The following is a 25,940-nucleotide window of genomic DNA, read 5'->3' on the forward strand; positions in this document are numbered from 1 at the left end:
TGAGCTGAAATCAAGAGTCAGACACTCAACTGACTGAGCCACTCAGGAGTCCTCAAACATTTAATAATAATAATAATAATAATAATAATAATAATAATAATACCTTTCTTTCAACCATGTTAGAAGTAAGACTGAAATTATCTTTGTATTCTCCCTAAAGAGAATATTACCAAATTAGGTTGCACAGAAAAGTGACCAGAGACAAAATATAAGACAAAGTCACTGGATATTTAATTAATTTCTAATTAAAATATTTTTCCCCTGAATTTTGTGTTTTTATCATATTTCACAGCTTTTCATCAATTTAAAATAGTCAGATTTGCTTTTCTCATTTATAATAAATATTCATTTCTCGCATAATTTTTATGAGGGAAGTTATGTCTGCCTAAAATTCTCATGTTGAAGTGCTAACCCCTAGGACCTCAGAATGCAACGGTATTTGGGGACAGGGACTTCAAAGAGACAGTTAACTGAAATGGGATTATGGTAGCCCCAACTAGTGTAACGATTTTCTGGTAATAATTTTCTATTTTTTTTTAACAGCAAGATTTCTTTTTAAAGTATTTTTTAATGTTTATTTATTTTTGAGAGAGAGAGAGAAAGAGAGAGGGACAGAGGATCTGAAGCAGGCTCTGTGCTGATGGCAGAGAGCTCGATGTGGGGCTCAAACTCACAAACCATGAGATCATGACCTGAACCAAAGTTGGAGGCTTAACCGACTAAGCCACTGAGGTGCCCCATTTTGTATTTTTAAAAAAGGTGTCCCCAAAGTTATAAGATTCAAAGCTTTAGGTCCTACAAAATATGAATGCATCTCAACACACACACAGAATAATCATACTATTCACGTGGATATATTAAGCAAAGTAGATAAGGCCAATGACATTTTGTCAGAGATCCTTACTTTTTATACAGACTTCTTTTTAGATGCTTTCCATTTTGAACAGTCAATTTTATTGTAGTACCTATCACAGGCTTCGTAGAATTGAATCATTTAATCAAAATGTTTATTTGGCTTCCAAGGGTTGTGTAACCTTATCATGTATAGAGTCACTATCTGAAGACTCTTCCTAGAATACTAAAGAATGCCGAGATTCACTAGATATCAGCCCAAGCCTTTTTATTCAGTGTCTTGTTGAACACATTTCCCATTTTTCAATCTAAATGTTAAGCAATAGCAAGGGGCATTCTGCAAACAGAAAAGTTGGGAACTGCCATTTCTTTTAGTTCCATGTTATTTCCTGCTATGGGTTTTATTACAGACAAGGAACGAGGAATCTATGGTTTAAATGATGTGCAAAATTGGGGAAGAAACTTAGTTCTCTACAACTTTGTCATCATCTGTCCCTCTCAACAAGTTCTTCTTTGAGAAGCAAATGAGACAATGGGTATGAGAGTGTGTTGAATTAAAATGTTCCCTGTTATTTTATCAAAGGTGATCATAAAGTACCTATCAAAGTAGATACAGAATCATCCTCCATTGCCCAAATTTAAAGTCCTACCTCTGTTACTGGGGCCTTGGACACCCTCTGGATCTTAATTTCTTGTGAATGGGTAAGAGGGCTTCTTAGAAAAGCAAGGATGACACATTTACTTGATCTTTAAAAACCTAAAAAAATAATCTATGAGCTCCCTAATCATTGAGTAAATATGTCATGATAATTATTATGTTTGAGACTATTAAGTTTGTTTTAATTTCAAGGACTTTTTTTTTGACTTGGCAATTAGGTAACACTCAAAATGGAAAATGAGGTTCTGTTTTCTAATAGGAAATACTAACATTAAGGATGTACATAGCATGGAATAAAAGTATATAAAACAGAAACCAATGACCAACTTACCTGATAACCTCTTGCTAAAGAAAAGGGTCTCTGTAAACATGATCCATGTAGTGTAAACCACACAACACAACACAACACAACACAACACAAAGCAGCAGCACACTTGTGTTTGACTCCCTATTAACAGCCCGGTACTAGAACTCACAGAACAACCACAGAAGGCTGAGCAGTCCAGGCTTCTCACATGATCAAGTTCACGCTTCCATTGTTCTCCAAATAAAGCTTTCCAAACAAACTTGGCCTAGGCTTGTTCATTTGGCATTTCTCCTGCAGCAGTGCAACTCAGTGTTCTATCCAAGGGTTTCAAGAATGACAATTGTTAGATATTTATTTAGTTATTTAATCAATCCTTTCTCAGGACAGGCTTTTTATTTGGAATCAATGGCAACTGCTGATAGTGAATAGAACATTTGTTTTGTTTGATTGACTCTAAACTTCAGACATAAGTGAGCTGGATTTTACAGCTTATTTTAAACTTTCCTTTCCCCTGACCCTTTTCTGATCAGCCATTTAATGGTGTTGTGAATTATTCATGCAAATATATAAAACAATGTTACTCCTGGCATTTGGCAAAGAGTTGACATGTTTGGGGGACATTAGACCACCCATGAAAAAAACTGGGCATTGTTGGTTTTGCTACAAATCTTCTCACTTGGAGGACGCTGTGCTGTGGCAGTACATTGGCTCTGAGGAGGTCTTCGGTTTGCCTTGCCTCTCTAAGAACTCAGGAGTACTGTCCTCTCTGAGTTTAAAGTCATTCTGCTTTGTTCTAGTCCATGGCTCACTCACCACACCCTTCACTCTGCCTCTTGCTTCAAAAATGCCTGGCAGGGCAGACTGTATATGAAAAATGAAGAGAAGAGGTTAGGTCCTCTATTAGAAAAAAATAATTAGGAAGTTTTCCCAGTGATAACCTACCAACAGCCTGGTTTTATTTTATTTTATATTTTATTTTCATTTTTTTATTGTTTGTTCATTTCTGAGAGAAAGACAGAGTGCAAGTGGGAGAAGGGCAGAGAGAGAGGGAGACACAGAATTTGAAGCAGGCTCCAGGTTCTAAGCTGTCAGCACAGAACCCCATACAGGGCTTGAACTCACGAACTGTGAGATTATGACCTGAGCTGAAGTTGGACACTTAACCAACTGAGCCACCAGGCGCCCCCTAGTAGCCTCATTTTAGAGGAGGGATCCTTAGCACCTTGGCATATGGGACTTGATCAAGATAGAAGAGAACTGGATATAAGTTGTAAGGCTGGATTGGGGCGCCTGGGTGGCTCAGTCGGTTAAGCATCCGAGTTCAGCTCAGGAGCCCTGCGTCAGGCTCTGTGCTGAGAGCTCAGAGCCTGGAGCCTGTCTTTGGATTCTGTATCTCCCTCTCTCTCTGACCCTCCGTTGCTTGCGCTATCTCTCTCTCTCTCTCTCTCTGTCTCTCAAAAATAAATAAAATCATTAAAAAAAGATGTAAAGCTGGATTGCTACACATCAATGCGAATTTTTGTAAATATCTTTTTACAAAGAGGTAGTGTGGTATAACTGGCTAAGAGCTTTGGTCATGTGGTCTTGGGCAAGTAACCTAATCCATTTCTCTCTCAGTTTCCCATTCAGTACAAAAAAAAAAAAAATCACAGTATAAATGGCATTTTCTTCATAAGGGTTTTGAAAGGATTAAATTAACCGATGTACATGAAGGAGTCACATAAAGAAATAATGATTTAATGGGTGATTTCTAACATTCACACTTGAGAGTAGGTTTGGGCGATTTCTAGCACTCACATTTAGAAATAGGCTTTAAAACTTCAGAATTCATGGATATTTTACCACTATAGTGTTTTAAGCCTGAAGATCCACAAGTAGTTTAAAATTGCTTCTTAAGGGGACCTGGGCTCCAAGTCGTTAAAATTCACTATTGTAGAATATGAAACATTGGGTTAGGTGTTATTTACCTACTAACTTTGGCCAGTAATGAAAGTTACAGTAGTGTCTTCATTATGCATGCTTGTCTTTATGATATTACATGCAAGGATATAGAGGTAAGCCAGTTTTGAAATTGGTCTTGCTTTTAGAAGCAGATGATTATAAATGTGGAGAATCAGAAAGGCAGTCAATTAATATTGAAATTAATCTAAGTTAACAAAGAACCTTTGACTCCCCAGCTTTTAGAGATTCTTGGCCATTACACAATCTAATCTTGTCTACTTTCCCCACTCCTCATCTCCATCAATTCAAGACTAATCAAGGTCATTTTTTACAAGAGGCCTAGCAAAATTGATCCATGCTTTCAATCTTCTCTCAAGATCACTAGAACTTTCTCAGGGGCCTTTCTCTTAGCACTTCTACAGTTTGTGTTTTAGGAGAGCTTGTGGTCCACATGTATCTGATCATGGGGATATTAGCTCTATTTTTTTTTAAATAATACTTCACACTAGTGAATAAGAAGATACAAATGGTCAGAAGCCAGATCTGATCTTTCCTAACAAGGAAGATGAGCTAAGTTTTAGTTGGTGTTAGCTTATTTTTGTATGTCCATTGGCATCTAGAAAAATAGCATCTAGATGGTATGTATTATTTCTTGAAAGTAAAATTTTAATAGTTCTATGCAGCTATCTATTAGCATTAGTAATTATAACTAAAACCCCCATACCTCACCAATATTTTTTCCTAAGTAATTACTATATAGCTCATATATACTTGGTGGTACTAATGGAATAAATAACGTGGCTAAGCTACATATGCCCCTGTCTAGACAGAATTACTGTGTAGGCAGTTCATGAGCGGCTCAGGAAGCCCTTACGATGTCCCAATATTGGTGTTGGGAAAACAGACTTCTATTGATACACGTTCTGCACCATTTACACAAAGAACCACTATGGAGAATGCAAAGTATTGCACAAGTTATGTCAAGGCAAAGGGATAACTCGAAAAGGGCAGAGAGGAGGGTAAAAGAAAACCAAGCCGATAAGAAGCACGTGTCAAAGTGAGCAACACTTGGTGTCAACAGGAAATTTCAAAGAACTGATGTCATTATTTGTCTTTTATCAGTTAAATTGCCATGGAGGTGGAGGGAGGGCCAGGGAGGGGAGACCAGGTGAGGAGACCAGACAGATCCCAGGCTGCTGGAAGAATGCCCCTGTGAATGAACCTATGGACCCTGCCTCTGAAACAGAAGTAGGTAAAACCTTCATCCCTTACCCATGTCTACACTGTCCCTGACTGTATAGTATTCAGTCTTTAAGTGCTCAGGAGTGACAAAAACATGTAGTGGTGTCACACTATATCTTTTTTGGCTAAGTAATTAAAATTGGAAGTTTTTTTTAAACATGCAACTTTAGTTCTTCCCTCAAAACTCGTAAGTCTCAAGCCATTACTGCTCATCCTACAATTCCATTGCTTGAATAAAACTTTCCCTGCCACTTGAGAGAGGAAGTGGTGTGTCTATTGTATTCACTTCTCATTCCATAACCACACCCTCCTCTGCCCCTGGAGCGAGGCTGGGAGTCCGCTTCAGTACAGGATGATGAATCTGGAGGTGCAACTCCATACCAATAAAGTGGCTTCATGTTTCTTAATATAAAAGCTCTTCTGTTTACAAATAAGAATGTTTATAAGCCCATCTTTTCAATAGTTTTAAGGGAAACTACAAAAGCACCAGAGCCTAACTAATCTTCCTACATTCACTCTGATCTTACACGGTGGCTGGGATTATCTTAAAACAAAACCAGACCCTACCGTTCTCTTCCTAAAAATGCTCCAGTGAGTTTTCATTTCATTTAGAATAAAGACAAACTCCTTACCATGGCCCATAAGATCTGGACCCTGCTTACATCTCCCATCTCATTTTATTCTATTCTCTTCTATCGACTCTGTTCCAGACACAGTGGCTGTCTCTCTATTCTTGTAAATGTCACATCAGAGGGCTCATCTTTGCCATCCTTTGCTTGGAATGGTCTTCATCCTGGTTGGGATTCTCTTCTTCTCTTCTTCTTGGGATTTTCTGCCCTTCCCTTGTGCTCTCCCTCTCTCTCAAAATATATCAACTTAAAAAAAATCCTTTTTATTTTATTCTGGGCAAGTATCACTGTCTAAAATCTTGTCTTCTTCCCTATCTTTTGGGGGAAAAAATTAGAATATAAGCTTTAAAAGGAAAGCAACCTTTTATTTTTTTAAGGTCTTTAAAAAATGTTTATTTCTAGGGGGGAGGGAAGAAAGAGGCAGAAATTGAGGGAGACACAGAATCTGAAGCAGGCTCCAGGCTCTGAGCTGTTAGCACAGAGCCTGATGTGGGGCTCAAACTCACAAACTGTGAGATCATGACCTGAGCTGAAGTCAGACGGATTCCTAACCAACCAAGCCATCCAGGCACCTCAAGAGGAAAGTAATCTTAATCTCTTTCTGTTCCTCACTCTAACCCCAGCACTAAAAAATGGGCAATACATAGATTTTAATAAAGAACACTGATCAAATGAAGCCACATGGTACCATCCAATAAAACGGAGTTCTGCTTTAACACTTAACTGTTTAGATTCATGAAAGTTCACAAAAGAAAGCTTCTGGAGTGGGAGAGCTACTTAATCTTTTCAGGACTCAGTTTTCATCAGCAAAATACAATAACCCTTTTTAAAAGTGTTAGTGTTACTAGAGAAGACTGTGTGTTAATTCATGGAAAGTGCTTAGCACCGTACCTGATACAAATGTTCAGTCATACAGCTTTAAAATATTTAATAACCCCATCTGTCACTTAAGATTTTTAGTCTTCCTCCTGGAGCCCTAAGCCCTTCCAAATATTATAATGATCTCCTACATTGGTGTGGTATTTTAGAGTCAAAAAGTACCTCCACGTCTGTCATCACACACAACTTTCCTTGCAGTCTGAAATTCAAATGCGGGTTTGATTTCCAATCCCAAAATCTTTCTACCACAATAGACAATGCATGGTGAGGATAGAAAGGGCAGGAAGCTTAGGCAGAGGGAGGGGGTAAGAGTAGGGAATATAAAATTTGGAAAAATCAACATAAAGTGGGTGTCATACATTGGAGTGTTGCACATGAATTTAGCCTTCATCCTTCCATCCTGACCCAGAGTTTACCTTCTAGGCCTGCATGGGGGGGGGGGGGGGGACATGTGACTATCCCCAGGTACATGAGGTGAAAAGACAAGGGTTAATGGTCCTTGTTGATGGTTATTTACGACACAGCTGCCATACTCTGTCCTGAGGTAACAACTATTTCTTCGAAACCCCCCGACCACCCTAAACCTTGCCTTCAGAATGACAAATGTTTTCCTGAATACCAGGATAAGGGCCTTCTCTTTATCTCTTCGTGGCCCCTTGCAATAACCACTCAATTCTGCTTCTGTACCTCCTGCTTGCTTGCTCGCTGTAAAAAGCCCTAAGTTCTTAGACTTGGGGTCGCACATTTAGAATTCTGTATTAACTCAGTGTGGTCCGAGCCAGTAATGAAGACTCTCTGAATTCGGCCTGAGTGGTCTCTGTTGGTCTCTGTGTCTCTCAGCATAACAGGAGGACCTCAAGCTTTGTGCCCTTCTCCACATAACAGTTCTGGATAAAAAGTTATCAGAATGATTCTGTGCCCAGCAGTTACTCACTTGCTTATTAATGCATCTTTTCCAAGAATTTACCACTTGCCAATCAATGTTCTCTATATAGCAGTTAACAAAACCGACAAAAATCTCACATTCTGTGGGGCAAGAAAGAACAAATATATAAATGTTAGCTGACGGTAAAAATTACAGGGGAAAGTAAAGGCGAATAAGGGCATTTTAGGGCAGGTGAGGTATTTTTTGTAGGGGGCTCAGGGAAGACTTCTCCAACAAAGTAGCATGTCAGTGAAGTCCTGCAGGAGGTAAGAGAACCAGTCAGGTGGCTATCTGGGAAAAGCACTCCAGGCAGAAGGTCAGCCAAACAAGTGCCCTGAAACACGAGGGTGCCTGCATGGAGGGTGGCTGGCGGGATCGAGGAGCAGGGGCTAGGTGAGGTCAGGCAGCCAACGAGGGACAAACAGAGTCAGGTCTTGTAAGCACTATGCCTGCTTGTATCAAGCAGGAAGTTCTGAGCATCAGAATAAAAGAATGCCTTAAACAGGTTCACTTGTGTTGAGAGCAGGCTGAAGGGGGACCGGGACGGAAAGGGCAGAGCAGGAGGAGGCCACTGCGGTAACTCCCTCAAGGCAGAAGAGTGAATCCACCAGGGTCCTGGTGGGCAGGGGAGGTGGTGAGAAGGGAGCAGATTTTAGATACGCTTTCAAAGGGGAGATGAAAGCATGTGTTGTGTGAGAGAAGAGTCAAAACAACTTTGTGTGTTAGGCCTGAGCTCCTGCAAGAGCAGACTCATCATGACTGAAAGGTCAACAACCACGTGTGAGAGGAGCAGGCTGGGGTGAGGGTGAAATCAGGAGGTAATATTCCCCTCAATGACGAAAAAAGCTTCACTACACATAACACTGTGCTGTAAGGGACAGAGACAAGAGCAGTTCAAGTTGACCACAGCAAGACAGAAAATGACAATGAAGTAGGCTGGGAAATTAACCTAACTAAATAAGAGTGCATCTAAATGGAGATTAATCTACTGGTGATACAAGCTAAGATCTAAAGACTAGATGAGACTGGGAACACAGCTGGAATTAAAAAAAAAAAAAAACCAGCAACAAAAAGACACCTATTAAAAAAAGACCACTTTCACAAGTCTCAGTAATAGGAACTGTATGCAAATCTATGTCAATTCAGTAATTCATGTTATTTCACTTACTGATAGATTGATCAGTTAATGCATTCATGAGTTCCTGTTACACACACTGTACTATGTTAGGCATATGAAAACAAAACTGGGCGTGCCTGGCTGGCCCAGTCAGTGGAGTAGGCAACCTTGATCTCCGGGTTGTGAGTTCAAGGTCCACTTTGGGTATAGAGACTACTTCCAAAAATAAAATCTTAAAAAAAAAAAAAGAAAAAAGAAACAAAACCAAGGTAGACATGATTCACACCTTTGAAGAATATAAATGTGTACTTGAAGAGACAGACCTATAAGGTAATTCAAATCCAGTGGGATGTGGAGATGTGGGGAAGTTGGAATGCTCATGCATTGCTGGTGGGAAGGTGAAATGGTATACTTCCTTTGGAATTCAGTCTAGCTGTTTTTCGGAAGGTTAATAAATCAAGTCACTACATAACCCAGCAATTCTCACACTAGCTATATACCCACGAGAGATGAAAATATATGCCCATATAAGCATTTGTACCCAAATATTGATAGCAGCTTTATTCATGATAGCCATAGAAGAAAAGAAATCCAAGTGTCCATCAACTGAGGAAAGAATGAATATAATGTATGTTTGTACAATTTAACTTATTCAGCAATAACACAGAATGAAGTACTCATAAGTACTACAACATGAATGAAACTTGAAAATACTATGCTAGGAATCCAATCAGCACAGACTATTTGAATCCAAATGTCCAGAAGTGGTAAATCTACAGATATGGAAACTATATCAGTAGCCACCGAGGTCTGGAGGATTTGAGGGAAATAAGGCGTGTTAATAAGTACTTGGTTTCAGGTTGCCTCGGTGGCTCAGTCGGTTAAGCATCTGATTCTTGGTTTCAGCTCACGTAATGATCTCGTGGTTGTGAGACTGGGCCCCATGTTGGACTCTGTGCTGGCAGTGTGGAACCTGCTTGGGGTTCTCTCTCCCTCTCTCTCTGCCCCTATCTCACATGGGCTGTATTAATAAACAAACAAACAAACAAAGTACTTGGATTCTTTCTGGAGTGAGGAGACTGTGATGATGGTTGCACAGCTTGGTGAATACAGTAAAAAATAAAGGATCAAACTGTACATTTTCAGTGGGTTAATTTTATCTCAATAAAGTTATTATATATTTAATATAGTTACCAAGATGCATGTTACAGTAAATGAAGAAGAAAAATGTTCTGAGGAAATTTAGAGGAATGACAATAATGTATATTAGCTCTCTCCAAGAGCTAATAACGGATAGATCTTGAAGGCTCCATAGAAGTTTAGCAGGTGGGGAGAAGGAAGAGAGATTTAGAATTCATTTTGCCAAGTAGCAGGGTAATTTTTGGTTTTGATATGCAATTCTTTCCTTCCCTGAAATTACTACTGACTATTGCAACAACTTCCAGCTCAAGAGTCTAGATCTACTGGGTCAGGAAATTTAGTTGAGAAATATTCAAGAAGTTTCCATGATAATCTAAATTTTGCAAAGCCCTTCCTGTATTTTGGTAAGATGGCAAGTAAATTTTTTCTGTAAAGGAACATGCAGTATATGTTTTGGGCTTTGAAGACTATATGCCCTCTGTTGCAACTCTCAACTTTACCACTGCAGTGTGAAAGCAGTCGTAGGTAATACATTAACAAGTGGGCATGGTTTTATCTCAACACAGCATGATCTAGAAAACCAGGTAGTGTATGAGGTTCAGCCCATGGGCTGCTGTTTGCTGAGTCCTGGTTCATATCCCCCAGCCTGCCTTCCTGAACTCTTTTCCAGTTTTCTGCCGGTCACTAGAAATTTTCCTGATCTGCAGAGATCACTAGCATCGGTGATTTCCCAGAAGGCCTGCTTCATTAATACTTAGTTGTCTGTTGAATGGGATGGATAGCAGGATTGAAAACTGTGTTCCTCTGGTAAAAAATTATATGATATCATTAGAGTAACTCTCCCAAGTTTTGTTAAAGATGGCAAGTACACAACCATGAAAAACAAGTAATATCCAACAGATCCAAAAAGAATACAACTAGCATTCTTACATCCTCTTTGTCTGCACTTTTCCCAATAATCCCTAAAGGCACGTCAAAAATAATCATGGCGTCTATGGTTGGGGACATATAAATACCCAAATTTTTATGAAGACTGAATAAAATGGGATCTATTATCTTGAACTTAGATTAGGATATTGTTTCAACTCCTTAAATCTTCATATAACGTTGACTGACTCTTGGGTTTCAAATAATGTTAAATATATTTTATGTCTCAGAAATACAACTCTAAAGTTGTACTCTCCAAACTCCTAGGCCCAAGGGATATTTGCTATTTGGAAAACTACTATGGGCTAACACATGTAAACATAAACAGCTATAAATGGAGACAAGAGATATGGAGTAGAAAAATTCTGGGCTAGCAGTAAGAAGACCTATGCTCTCACCCTACCTCTGGCATTTGGTATTAGAGAAATACTAGACGAGTTGCCTTTGGACATGATAAAGAGTTTTCTGCACATAAAAAAGTGTTTGATAAATTTTATAAGAGTTTATGAAAATGTTACATGTTATTACTATATATTTCAAAATGATATTTTAAGTAAGTAACCTTCTGAAATAAACTAGATTTATTTTCTGAAGAATTTTCACTAAATTCCAAGGATGAAACAGAGCAAACACTGTGTTATTTGCCAAGAGTATACTAAACATTGAGTTTTCCATATTCTAGAAAATCAAAGAGCTAAAATAACAAGTAAATCTTTATTACTGGGACAATAACACTTAAGGAAAGTCAGTTATTTGACTTTCAGTATGGCATATTTCCTAATGCTCTGTGTAAAAATCTTTCAAAGTTTTTCTACTCACCACTAATCATTGTACATCAATAATGGTCAAACTTCTTTGTTTGCTGGGGTAGAAAACTATAGTTCTCCTCTGAAACAGAACAGTATGAGCGTTTGTGGCTGGCTGAGAAAGAAATGAGTTTTTTAGAGAAACATTATCAATTAGTTGGGTAGTTATTTTACTATCAATTAGTTGGGTAGAACAAAGATAAAACTCTGGTAAACTGAAGTGAGTTCTCTTGACTCTGTATATGCAACAGTTACATATTGTAAAAATCATATGTTTAAAATGATTTATTTAATTTTCCAAAAAGATTAGGGACCTGGGATATTTCTAAAGATCTAAATCTCTGAACAAAATAGGATTAATAAAATGAATAGTATTCACAGGCATTTCTTAGTATATGAGGACAACCATCCTGATTATAAATTTTAAAATCAGGCGAAGAAGAAATTATAGACTGAGTCAAATCATAGAGACCCTAAAAACAAGTCTTTTCACAGGAGGAACAACTATGAGACAAAGGAAGGACACTAGAATGGTAGCCATTTTCTATTACTATTTTTTATGTTTATTTTTGAGAGAGGGTCCATGCATGTGCACACAGGTGGGGGAGGGGCAAAGAGAGGGGGACAGAGGATCTGAAGCAGGCTCTGCAATGACAGCAGATAGCCAGATGCGGGGCTCCAACTCATGAGCCCTGAGATCATGACCTGAGCAGAAGTCGGAAGCTTAACAGACTGAGCCATCCAGGCATCCCAGCCATTTTCTATTTTTAAAAGAACTTACAAGTCTAAGGCTAGGTGTGAGTTCCTTTTCACAATAACTATCACTCCTTTTAATGTTACGTTACACTTTCAATCTCACCTGTCTTGAGCCAATGCAAAGGAACTGTAGTATAAGAAAAAAACATAGTTTTCATGCAAAGCTTACTAACTGAATAACTAACTCTTCAAATCACTGTAAAATTTCAGGCCTCAGTTTCCTCATGTGTATAAGGAGTTTTCTAATAATTCTGAAGATGACTTCTATGTCTGACAGTTTCAATAGGCTAATCTAGGGAGGTGAAGTATAAAGGTTTATTATTTTTTCCAATTTATATTCTTTAAATTTGTGAGAAACTGTTTTGTCAACCAAAAAGCATACCTTCCAAATATAGAAAGCTGATGAATAGACTCCTGCCAAAAAGGAAATAAACAACTGAATCAATAATTTATTTAAAGAGGAAATGATCAGGTAGAAAAGCTTACGGAGCCTTAAACAAGCTTGCAAAACTGCTTGACAGAGTCAATAAAAAAACAAGTCTATATACTAACAGCTAACAACTGCAAATTGACATTTTTAAAAATACTATTTACAATAGTATTCAGAAATACTTAGGGATACTATAACAAAATATGTAATACATTGTTGAGAGAAATTAATAAAAACATAAATAAAATGAGAGCTATACCATGTTCATGGGTTGGAAAATAACACTAACAGTATAAGCTCCTTTCAAATTGATCTATACATTCAACAAAATCTGAATCAAAATCATAGCAGGCTATTTGTAGAAACTGACAATCTAATGTTAAAATTTATATGGAAATGAAAACTTAGAATAATCAAACACTTCTAAAAGAATAAAGAAAGCTTGCACAGTCTCATTATAAAGTCTACTGGAAAAGTCAGCAATAAAGGTAGTGTGGCATTGTCTTATGGATGTATAAGTTAGTGGAATAGAATAGAAGAATCCACATAGAGCCACACATATATGGTCAACTGACTTTTGTCAAATGTATCTAGGTAATTCAACAGAAGGAAAATCTTTTCAATAAATCATGTGAAAAAATGCATAAGCCAATGGGAGAAAATGAACTTTAAACTTTGTCTCACAAAATACACAAAAATGAATGTGGAATGAATTATAGCCCTAAATTTACCTGTAAAACATCTAGAAAAGCATAGAGTAAAAATTTCTGTGACCATGAGAAAGCAAAAATAGCTAAGGGGAAAAATAGCACAAACTATGGAAGGATAAAAGTGATAAACTGAACTTGATCAAAATTAAACATTCCTGCTCTTCAGAAAACATTAAGGAAATGAAAAGTCAAGTCACGGACCAGGAAGAAATATTGGCAAGGCATATATCAAAGGGCTCTTATTCAGAATATACAAGGTTCTCTTACATCCCTGAATAAAAAGAGATTTCAATTTAAAAATGGGCAAAGAATTTGACGACACTTCACAAAAGAAGATAAAGGATGGCCAAAGACGTGCATAAATAATAAACATTCCACCCCATGAGTCACAAGGAAAATGAAAACATAAAGCACATTTAGATATATCTACACAGTCTGAAAATAGCTAAAATTAAGCAGCCACATGTTGCTAGGATTGAGGAGCAGCTGGACTTCTCACACGTTGCTGATGAGAATGTATAATTCAGGAAAACAGTTTGTCAGTGTCTTATGGAATGAAATAGTTAACTATCTGCCTCAGAAATCCCTGTGCTAGGTATTTGACAAAAAGAATAGGGGCACCTGGGTGGCTCAGGCAGTTAAGCGTCCAACTTCGGCCTAGGTCATGGTCTCGCCTTTGCCAAGTTAGAGCCCTGTGTCCGGCTCTGTGCTGTCAGTTAGAAGCCCAGAGCCTGTTTCGGATTCTGTGCCTCTGTCTCTCTCTCTCTCTGCCTCTCCTCCACTCGCTCTCTATCTCTAGCTCTCAAAAATAAATAAAACAGTAAAAGAATAAAAACTATGTCCACACAAGGACTTGTACATGGATGTTCACAAGCAGCTTTATTTGTAATTCAAAATGAAATAAAAAATGCCCCCGAAAAAGTGAATGGATAAACAAAATGTAGTATGTTCATACAATGGAATACCACTTAGCAATCAAAATAAAGGACTACTGATATGCACAATAACATAAATAAATCGCAAAACAATATAGTGAGTAAACGAAGACCCGACACAAGAGTGTACACTATGATAGGATTCTATTTATATGGAATTCTGGAAAGGATAAAAATAACGTATGTTCATTAGCAGGGTAGTTCCCTGGGAATGAAGGTAAAGGGGACTGAAGGCAGCAGAGCATGAGGGAGGGAGCTCTGTGGGGTAGTTGAAATGTTCTTTAGATTGTGGTGGTATTTATATGGGTACATACCTGTGTCAAAGGTTCACTGTTACATGCATTTAAAAACACATTTTATTGTATGTAAATGAAACCTCCAAAAGTTAATTCAAAAATCTGAATCAATGATTCATGGACATTTGGCAAGCGGGGAAATAAAAGAGACTGTGTACACAGCAGCATCCATACACACCTGCAGATTCCAGGAGGAATGTAAAATACCAGCACAATAGTGAACATGAGGAATTATCCATCATCTCTGGATGCTAAGTTGCTTATGTGACAATGCTTGAATTACGGAGGTCACCTAATATGACTTGGTGGGGTATGTTTGGGTTCTGACATTTTGCTGAACAAACTGTTAAGTTCTAAAGCAGGGCTTACTCATTTTAGTAGGACACGAGAAGTTTCTTGAAGCTTCTTTATTAAATAAGAATGTGTAGGGTACTGTGTCAGCTACTCTGGAAGAGATAGGGTTGTTCACATAGGGTGGTTCCCCATCTCTATCCCCTAAATCTTAGAGTCCTGTCCATGCTGGGGCACAGTTCGGTGGAAGACTGATACATACACAACTCTAGTGGAGTAAGTGTGTGAAAACCTCACAGGAGAGGGTGAAATAATGCACAACTCAGATTTTACAAAAAGAAGACATCCTAAGAGACATGGGCACTGGAGCTCAGTCTTAATGGGTCACATTAGATGTGACCCATTTTATCTATTTGGAGGAAGGTCTGAGAAGCCATTGAGGGAAGAAGCTCTATGAAGAAAGCTACAGAGATGAGAAATAACTAGGAATGTAAGTTCTTTGTCAGAAGTCAGGATGTTTCATGTGGGAGATAAACTTGGAAATCGAGGCTGGGTTTCAATTCATTCCATAATGGGCTAGGAAACTTTGAAAGAGGTTTTTTTGGGTTTTTTTTGTTTTGTTTTTTTCCTTTCTAAATGACAATTAATGATCAGGGCAGAGTTGTAGGGTAGAAAGATTAATCTGATAATATGTACAGGATGGACTGGTATGGAGAGAGAACATAGGAGGAGACACCCATTAAGAGACCATTTCAGGGGTGCCTGGGTCCCAGTTCAATCGAGTGTCCAACTTCAGCTCAGGTCATGATCTCGCAGTCTATGAGTTCAAGCCCTGCATCAGGCTCTGTGTTGACAGGGCAGAGCCTACAGCCTGCTTCAGACTCTGTGTCTCCCTCTCTCTCTGCCCCTTCCCCACTCACACTTGGTCTCTATCTCTCAAAAATGAATAAATGTTAAAAAAAAATAAAAAAGAGCCATTTCAAGAACTCAGTTGAGAAATTAGGACACCTGAACTAGGAGTCGCAAGAGGATTTAGATAAGAAACCAGATTTGAGAGACTGTGAGGTAGAAACAGTGGGATAAGTGATATGCGTGTGATGTGGAAGACGAAGTCCTAGGGCCCTGAGGTTGGACGCCTAGCAGGGAGATAACTGGTACTTCCCCTCCATTTGATGACCTCATGGTGCTCTGTCACAACTGCCGGAGCCCCCTTACATGGCTGACAGCGAGTAGGGCCGTGGTGCAGCCACGTCTAGTGGTTGGTGATGCTGATGCTCCATGCTCCCACTATCCAAATACCAAAGCACATTGATACTCATGGCTTACCAGGGGGAAGTATGAGGACACCAGTCAGAAGGGTGGAATCATGGCTCTCCCATGAATGACAGATGACCTTCAGAGAGCGAATCTCAGTACTGATCTTCTGAACCCCTGTGGATTCTGTGGGGTCCACAAAGCACTTTGGAAACTGAAAAACCCTGTACAAAGGGGGATTACTAATATTCTTGTCACGGGCAATCTCCACCATCCTCCTCTTTATACGGTCCCAAGTGTTAGCACCTGTACAGAGTCATCTCTCTGTATCCGTTTGTCTCCCATCCTAACCATCTCTTGTTTTTTGCTTCTCTGGTCCTGGAATTGAGAGGTATTTAGCACAGGGATTACCATAGAGATAGTTTTTCTCCAAAATACCAGGGATTCCCTGCAGTATACCCAATATGTACAGCCATCTCTTTCCACAAGGCAAGAAAGTTAAATATGTTGATACTATTGGAATGTTTGAAATACTACTATATCAACTTTTGGAAACAATAAATTATGGGACCCTTTAACACTGACCTCAGGAGTTCACTGCCCTTGTTCTCTTCTTTGTACCGTTAAATATCCCCCAGATCCGAAAGCTAAATGAAAAACAGTGATCTGTTCTGACTCTGGATAAGAAAACCTCTGTGTTCGATTTACTGAAAAGTGGTCTGCTGATCTCCGCACTCTCACCATCATGAAGGGTTTTTCCCAGAAGATGTTAATAGTAGATGATTTCAGAATTTAAGCTGACCCCCACACTAGGTGGGCCCTCCCAGCTTTCCTGGGGTGCAGAGCACCCGGGCCTTTCACACACTGTGGGACAAACAGCATCTCTCTAACTAAGCTGAAGCTACAAGGATTAGATTTATGACAAGGAGGGTGGTAAAGCTACCCTGCCCTTGGGTCTCCGTGCATTCAGGAGTAATGACTGGCCTCCAGGTCCTGGGTCTAGGGCTTTCAGGCTGCCTCGCCTTAATCAGAACACTGGAGAAAACGCACATCTTGCCTCACTGGCATGTGATGATAACACAGAGGACAATAGTTCTGGGAACTCCAGAGCAGCTAGCAGATATGAGCTTTTATAGAAGAGCCAAAGAAAAGATTCTACTGTGTCTTTAAGAGGATTTCTAGTGGGAAAGGAATATTTCTCTCTTATAAAGACTTGCTTATAACAATATTTTTCAAGGAACTCAGCTCAGATGGTCCAGGAAGCACATTATGGTCTACTGTAGCATGCAAATTCACTGCTCAGCACATTATGGGAACATAAATATCATCATGATCCCCACACATCATGCAGTCTCCTTCCTTCCTTCTTTCCTTTTCTTTTTCCTTCTACTTTCTTCTTCTCTTCTTTCCCTCTTCTTTTATATCATAGGGAAATTAAAGCAGCTCATCTCAAATAGAGAAGAGATTTCTGACACTTGAAACAAAACAAACAACTTTTTTCTTAATGCGTTCAATGTTAAATTCCTCAGAACTTCTGAATGTAACAAAAGAGAATTGTTTTAAGTTAATGAAGGTACATTTTCCACCATTGACTAAAAAAAAACTGGAAATAAATGAAAGCCAGGGAAAAGCTGGATAGTCCTCACTTGGCAATTATTCAGCCCTTGGAAATTTCCAAGCCCTCTGCAATCATTAATTAATTAGCGAAGATGGTGTTCCACTTTACTGAGGCTGGGCGCGTGACATAAAGAGGTCTAGAGGCTTTCCCCAAGCTGAAAGAGGAATGTCAAGGGAAGTACTGCAATTAGAATTAGGAGCTCATTTCTCAGGCCAGTAGTCACATCACTAAGGCAAGCAGAGTCAACGTGGGGACAATAAGGGCCTCTGTGCACAGGTGGAGTTGAATACGGCAGTGTTCTGCTCCAAGACCAACTGTGGAAGAGCCACCCCTTCATCCACCCGTGCCCCCACAACACACACAGGAAATTTCTGCAGCTTCATCAGCCTTTTTCCCCTTTCCCAAAACACAGACAGATGGCTAAATATCAACCTCTAACCACTCTCCTTTATAGTCACAGCAAAAATACATGATTTAATTTTCATGTTTGAAATGCACAATATGATGTTAAAAAACACATGACACTGTTGAAAATAAATATTTCCAAAAGAATTTAATGACGTGAAATCCCCTGATATCCAGAATCCATAATTATGTAGACCACCTTGAAGAATTACCTTACTCCCACCATGAGAAGGAAAGGGAAACGTCATGTTTTTGGGGAGTGGTTAATCAAAGTTCATTCTAACCGCCTGAATAGGTTGGTGCGGGCAGACCAAACATTAGTGAATGATGTGGCTATGCTTGACACCTCAGATCCAGGTCGGTCTCGCAATAATGGGTCCTAATTTTTCCCCCCTATACTACTGGATTGCTTCCAAATGTTGGAGAGAGACTATCTATAATACCCCATGACATGATGGGTAAACAGAAAATTCATAGACTGGCTCAGTACTTCTCAGCAGATGATGCCCTCCACCAGACATATTTTTGCTCCGTTTCATGTCTGTTTCTCCTGGTGGGGTGATAGGGTCCTTAAACCACTCAGGGCCCATCTCCTGCCCTCATAAGCATCAGTCAAGATGGTCTGGTTGGGAAAAAACTGAATGTCTATTTGAACTTAAATGGTGATGACAACTGTCCCAAACTCAACTCTTAATCTTCCATAGGAGAATTTGTTTCAGTTGTACCAAAGTAAGGGAAAATTCAATAACCCCATTTTGTTATGAACTGGGTGTTTTCAGGTCCAAGAATGACTACCGCAGACATGCTGTAATGTTAACAAAGGGCAAGCCTATCCAGCTTGGCTAATCTTGACAAATTTTATTTAAAAGCAAAATAATATGGCACCTGGGTGGCTCAGTTTTTTGAGCATCTGACTTCGGCTCAGGTCATGATCTGGTGGTTCGTGAGTTCAAGCCCCACGTCAGGCAGCTCAGAGCCTGGAGCCTGCTTTGGATTCTGTGTCTCCCTCTCTCCCTCTGTCCCTCCCCTGCTCATGTTATCTCTGTCTCTCAAAAATAAATAAACATTTAAAAAATAAAAATAAAAACAAAACAAGGGGCACCTGGGTGGCTTAGTCAATTGAGTGTCTGACTTCAGCCCAGGTCATAATCTTATGGTTTGTGGGTTTGAGCCCCATGTAGGGCTTTGTGCTGACAGTGTGGAGCCTGCTTGGGATTCTGTCTCCCTCTCTCTCTCTGCCCCTCCCCTGCTTGCTCTCTATCTCTGGAAAATAAATAAAGATTAAAAAATAAAACCAAATAAAAACAAAACAAAACACCCTTAATAGCCTTTCTTTTCATGGTCTTTGAAAAGAAAGGTCTCCCAACAGTAATGTTTCAAAACACTTAACATTTTAACTTGCAGAATGACCATGGCTGGTGCACTGCCATGTAATGGGCATTCTTAAGGTTAATGGGTGCCTCCAGCTACTCATGGACGCCACTCGGAAGGGTTCCTTTCCTCTAAAGAACCTAAAATTCCTTTGGAGCACCATTAATACAGCAGATGTTTTCATGTGAGAATCGGGGTTTAGTAAACGCATTACCTGGAGGGTAAGGACCTGGCAGATTTTTGTCATAATATTGAAAATGGGAATAAGTATATCTAGACCTTGACAATCTTGTATGAGTAAAGGATTATACACACACCAACACACACACCAGTGTGTACACACACACACTTCTATAATCCATCTCAATAATTACGATTCAACTTCTATCTAATCAAGGGCCCTCCAGTTTCTTTTTTTTTAATGTTTATTTATTTATTTTGAGAGAGCAAGAGAAGTAGAGAAAAAAATCTTGATTGTCAACACTGAGCCCTATGTGGAGTTCGATCCCACAAACCATGAGATCATGAGCTGAGCCGAAATCAAGAGTCAGATGCTTAACTGACTGAGTCACCCAGGTGCCCCAAGGGCTCTCCAATTTCTGATTTCTCACAGCTCCAACTAAAAAGGAAGACTCAGTTCCAATTCAATAACTGGAAACTAGCTTAATTTCTCCATTGCATCTCTTGCAAGTAATTCTCCTTGGATCCTCTCGTCAAGGTGGAAGAAACATCACCATGTTGGTTCTAGTACTCATGGAAAGTCCAAGTTGTAGGTGTATAGGTATGTGTAGCAGTATGTCTTAACTATTCACAGGAAGTAACTGAATGCATTGACTTAAAAGACATATATGCTTGCAATTAAATCAAACAAAAAAGATAACTGTCCTAAAGGATTTTTAAAAGTTTCTGAACACAGTTAAAGCCTACAGAGTAAGATTCTTTCTAGAACATCAGTAATGAGGATAAATAAGAGGTAATAAACATGTGCCATCATACTGAAGCCCTCCTCCCCCAAAAGGAAACTAGACAAGGTGTTTGCATTACCTTAAATCCCCTTCACCTCACCCACCTATGGGGCCCTTGGCCTCTTGTTCTGTCTCAGCAGCCCTGGGCTTGTTTTGCCCTTAGCAGAAGCCAGAGTGCCAACTTTGCTTGGGTTTTGAGTGACTTTTCATGGGCCTCATGTTGTCCTATCCATCTCTCACCTACAAACATGGGCACTTCCCATGCCTACTCAGGTACAAGATGCTGCCAATCTATTTAGAGTCCAGGCACATGCAACATGTGAGGGAGTTTTTGACCCACAGAGGGAGCTTGGACCAACAGGAGACATGAGATGGGAGATAATGCAATGATGATCTCCAAGATTTAACAATTAGCGGTACTTGATACTAAACACTAAACGGTAGCTAGACTTGGTAACATGCCGCACGCAGGAACTCTGCCCTTTCCTGCTTCACTAGTGCTTACCTGGGACTGTACTTTCTAATGACATAAAAGTAGCACAGGCACTTTTGACTTAGGCTCTGCTTTCCGGGGGAAGTCAGGCCGAGATACACACTCCTTCAGCCCTCCCACTATGTTAATGAGTTTCTTACCTTTTGTTGCAGTGGTGGTGCACAGGGCACTGAAACCGGATCTGTGATATAGGTCTTCTTGGGACCAGTAACTGGATACATCCCAGCTGGGTTCTGGTTTCCTGTTCCAGAAGGAGTATACCCTTGGTCCCGCTTCCATGTATTTGGATGCCCTTGTTGGCCATAAGCTGGATCAGAGTCATTTTTGCCCCCATAGCCAGGCCCTGATGGGCAATAGGCTTCATAAAAGCGTCCTTGGTTGGGGGCATACCCGTACCCAGGGTCAGGTTGAAGTCCTGGTGGTGGAATATATGCATAGTCCATGCCCCCTCGTGTTGAAGGAGGTGGGCATTGCCCAGAGATAGAAACTGGTTGAGTGTTATAGCCCTGGGGTCCCGGGCCTGCGCCATAAAATTGTCCTGATGAAGGAGCAGCCATGTAATGCGAGCTGGGCTGGGCTGACTTCACCTGCACATTGAAGGTAGGCCTTGAAGGGGTGGACGCCGTAGTGTAGGAGGCGGGGACTGGTTGAGGCTGGGGTTTTAGTGTTCCGATCGGCGCCACAGGGATGGGTCCTGCCTGGGGTGCAGGCTGGGGTTTCAGTGTAGACTTTTTGGTTGCTGTTAGAGGGGGTTGGTTTGGTATAACCATTCTTTTATGTCCTGTGACAGGAGTGGAAACTGGAGGAGAGGCTGTCGAACTAGTAGACCCCTAAAGTGAGAAAGAGAAAAAAACAAAAACGAGAAAGATTACTGTCAGTGAAAAATGAAAACACATACATGAACAAATATTACTAACTGCTATTCTTATTTTGTATCAATTCTGTGAAATAAAAATAAGGAATGGTTCCTGCCTTCTAAGAATTCACAAACTAACACAAAAATCATTTGCATTTCTGTGTCCTAGCAATGAACGACTTAGAAAAAAAATTTTTAAATGATACTATTTACAATTACATCAAAAAGAAAAACAAATACTTAACAATAAATTGAACCAAAAAGGGCAAAAGACTTATATACACTAAAAAGTACAAAGGCTGCTGAAAAAAAAGTTGAACACATAAATATATATAAAGACATCCTACATTCATGGACTGGAAGACTTAATATTGTAAAGATGTTAATATTACTCAGAGCAATCTATAGACTTAATCCAATCCCTATCAAAATTTCAATGGCATTTTTTTACAAACATATAATAAGTTCAGTCTAAATTCATATGGAATCTCAAGAGATGGATAGCCAAAACAATCTTGAAAAAAAATATCAAAGTTGTAGGTTTCACACTGTGCAATTTCAAAACTTAATACAAAGTTACCATAATCTGAACAGTACGATAGTAGCATAAAGACAGACATATAGACCAATAGAACAGGCTAGAGAGTCCAAAAATAAACTCTTGCATACACGCACAATTAATTTCTAATGAGAGTTCCAACACCATTTGTTTGAGAAAGGACAATATTTTCAACAAATGGTGTGGAAAACTGGATATCCACAGGTAAAAGATTGAAGTTGGACCCTTACTTTACACCATATATAAAAAGTAACCTGAATTTTTAGCTCTAAATGTAACAGCTTAAAACTTAAAACTCTTAGAAGAAAACACAGGAGGAAAACAAAACAAAAAAACAACTTAATGACATTGGCAATTTTTTTAAATATTTATAACACTGAAAGCACTAGCAATAATAAAATAAACTGAACAATGAGATCTCAATCAAATTACCAAAGATTTAGTCAACATACAGCAAAAAGAAGGTACTAGAGAAAGAACAGGAGGAGTAGGCAAAGGGACAGAAAAAGTAAACCAGAGGTGTTGAGAGTAATAAACATCTACAGCAGAACCAAAAGTATGCTAGAGTTTAGAACAAAGATTCCTATCAAAGAGAGATGTACCAAAGATAACTCACATGTAGATTCTTCTTTCTTTTTGTCTAACTTCTCGATTTCCACTGCATTCATTCATTCAATTCAGAAATACTACTGAATATCCTAAGAATGTTTAAGGACACAAAGATTGGAAGATCTTACTGCCATACTATGAGAGGTCTTGGTTAGGCAGGGGAAGTAAAGGCTCAGCAAAAGCTTGGACATTTAAACATCTACCCTCAGGCATTAGTCTATTATGGACCTGCAAATATGTCAATGACAGAATGTTTTAATTTTGTTCTGAGTTACTATGATTAGATTTGTTGACATGACAAGTGAATGACCACACCCTGATTTTGTTGTTTATTAATTTCCAACAAAATTCATGTATGCTTAGGAAGAAGGGGCACAAGGCCTTAAGTTACTCTAGTTACAGCCACACCAAGCCACTAGAGATACACAGCTGTGGGAAAGATGGTGTTAACTGCTTCTTCCTACCTACTCCCCTTCTTCACTATTCAAAGAATTGCGATATTATTCAGGGTGACATTGGAATTGGCAATGTCCCCACTTAAAATACTTCTCTAGACTCCAACCAGAGGTAGAAGTTGCTTCGAGACACAGTTCTGGCCAATGAGATATATGCTAAACTTTTTAGGGAAAACAAAATCTCTCCTGACATCTCCTGTCCTGATACTCACATCACTACCTACCTTGCCAGTTTCCTCTGTGCTGCCTGGTTGGTGCCTATGGGGCTGTAGATGGTATAGCCATCTTGCCCCCACGATAATATGCAAGTCTATCATCTCACTGGTGATCTACACTGATTCCAGAAATAAAGATTAAAACACTCCCAGAGATACTTGGTTTACATACAGTAATTCTCAATGGAGAGAAAATCACCTACTGATCAGGGAAGTTTGGGAGTGAGTGGGGATAATTTTATCATCACAGTGGCTAGGGGAAGGCATGATCATTGCATGGGCAGGGACTACAACACATCATAGTCAAACCCAAGATGGCGACAGCATCCGGATGAAAGACATTGGTAGACTCCTGGGCTACATTTCTTCTGTCCACGTACCTGGGAAGTTCCCAGATGTGAGCCAAGGAGGTCACAGGTCCTCTCTAGCATCACTCCTCTACAACGCTCTCTACTTCTTGATACAAATAACCCTTCTCTTCTTGGTCCCTTTGATCCTAGAGGACATGACAGCTCTGACCCTGCTGGCTCTAGATTATCACTCGATCCCTTAATGCTTCTTTGTACTCCAATGCCTGTGTACATGATGCATTTATAAATCAGCATGTTATCATTTTTTGTTGGGATTCTGACAGTTACAGCTATCTTTTTCACATTTTATTTTTCTTAATTTATATCTGTCTACTTTCCTAAGGAATTTGTAATTCTAGATTTAGTTCTTTACGTTACAGAGGCTGTTAAATACAGTTATCTTTTTTTTTTCCCTTATCTGATACTAGCCTCTCAGAGGACAAACTTGCCATTTACTTTTGTAATTTAAGTAACCTGAGTAATCTTGTCTTGGCAGAGTAGCTATTCTCTTCCATCTAATGATGGCTCCAACAGTAGCCAAGAGAAAGAAATTCCATTTCCTTAGTAAGCAATTTATTAAAATATATATCCTGAAGAAATTCCTAAATAAACACACAGTTAATTAAGATCCTCACATTTTGTAGTAGAAAGCACAGAGTCAGGTTAGACCTAAAAAAAAAAAAAAAAAAAAAGGTAAGGCCTGTTTTTTTCTAGTCAACCATGTCAGTCTTAAAAAAAAAATGTCAGCATAGATGGAATTGAATATAAGAAGGAATAAAGCTTTTCTTTTCTTTGATGACTCAAGATCAGCAGAAACCCAGAGTTCCTATTTTGAACACTTTACAAACTCAACTATAAATGGAGACAGTGACTGAGCAACTGGGCTAATGACAGGCGTCCTCTCTACTGCAGCTGTAGCGAAGTCTGGCCCCAGAACAGATACTGTGGAAGGCACAGATTTTGAAAATGAAAGCCAACCACATTGATAAGTAAGAGGGAAAAAAAATAATTAATGTAGACCTAACTCCTTAGAAACAACGTTTTCCAACAAAATTTCTTTTTCTTTCTCGGTGAGCATACACACAGACACAGGACACACACGCACCACTTAAACATCCCTAAAGTCTTAGAAGGAAAGCATTGGGGCACAGTTTCAGAAGGAAGTGCTTTCTTCTAGGAAATATCTCACCAGTGGAGCTCTCTTTGGGGATGAGAAGGTTTCCCACAACTTTATTATGAATTCTGCTGTGTATGTGCCGATATGCTTTGGAGTATTTTTCTATATCATAACTACGTGAGTGAAAATAGCACATTTAGCTATATTTTTCCCTTTGGAATTTTACATTCTTTACCTCACTGGAGGTGGAAGGGGTATAGAACAGGAATCATTTTAAAGCGTATTTATTTATGTTCCTCTAGTTAAAGAAAGCTATGGCAACATTTTCCTGGCCCACATACTCAATTAAATACATAGTGAATCTTTTCTACTCACTGAATTAGTTGGCACTTCCGAGTATTTATTTTTGGCATATCATTTTTTTGTTTTTGCAGAAATTCTTAAAATTTTATCATGATTTAACATTTTTATTTTGAAAATCAACCACATTTTAAAATTACAGATATATATTTTATATATAATATATTTTATATAAAATTAAATTTATATCTATGTTATATATATATGACTTGTCTCTATAATAGTCTTTTTATGTGGTTATTTTTCCATTAATTATTTTCTAATGATCATGTAAAGCTCTGTGAGGTGAATGGGAGAAGGGCAACATCCCAGGATGAACTGCACACATCTCCCTGCCCACCAGGAGTTTATAGTCCAGTAGAGGACTATATTATCTCTATAAATGTTAAATGGATGTTCCAGTATCAGGAAGACCTGCCCATGGCCACGAGACAACAGACAAGGGGCACCAAGAGTACCTCTCAAGCTCAAC

At 39.1% G+C, this 25,940-nt stretch overlaps 1 protein-coding gene across 3 annotated transcripts in view; it reads right to left on the minus strand.

Annotated features, from left to right (window-relative positions):
- LPP (LIM domain containing preferred translocation partner in lipoma) overlaps nt 1–25,940 on the minus strand; it is a 662,184-nt gene that overhangs the window by 228,675 nt on the left and 407,569 nt on the right. For all 3 annotated transcript variants that reach the window (XM_029939645.1, XM_029939646.1, XM_029939644.1), the window contains one exon: nt 21,088–21,777. In XM_029939645.1, coding sequence (XP_029795505.1) covers nt 21,088–21,777 — 690 coding nt within the window. The remainder of the gene's footprint in view (nt 1–21,087; nt 21,778–25,940) is intronic.

Source organism: Suricata suricatta, chromosome 5 (genome assembly GCF_006229205.1).
Source record: "Suricata suricatta isolate VVHF042 chromosome 5, meerkat_22Aug2017_6uvM2_HiC, whole genome shotgun sequence".
NCBI classification, from domain to species: Eukaryota; Metazoa; Chordata; class Mammalia; order Carnivora; family Herpestidae; genus Suricata; species Suricata suricatta.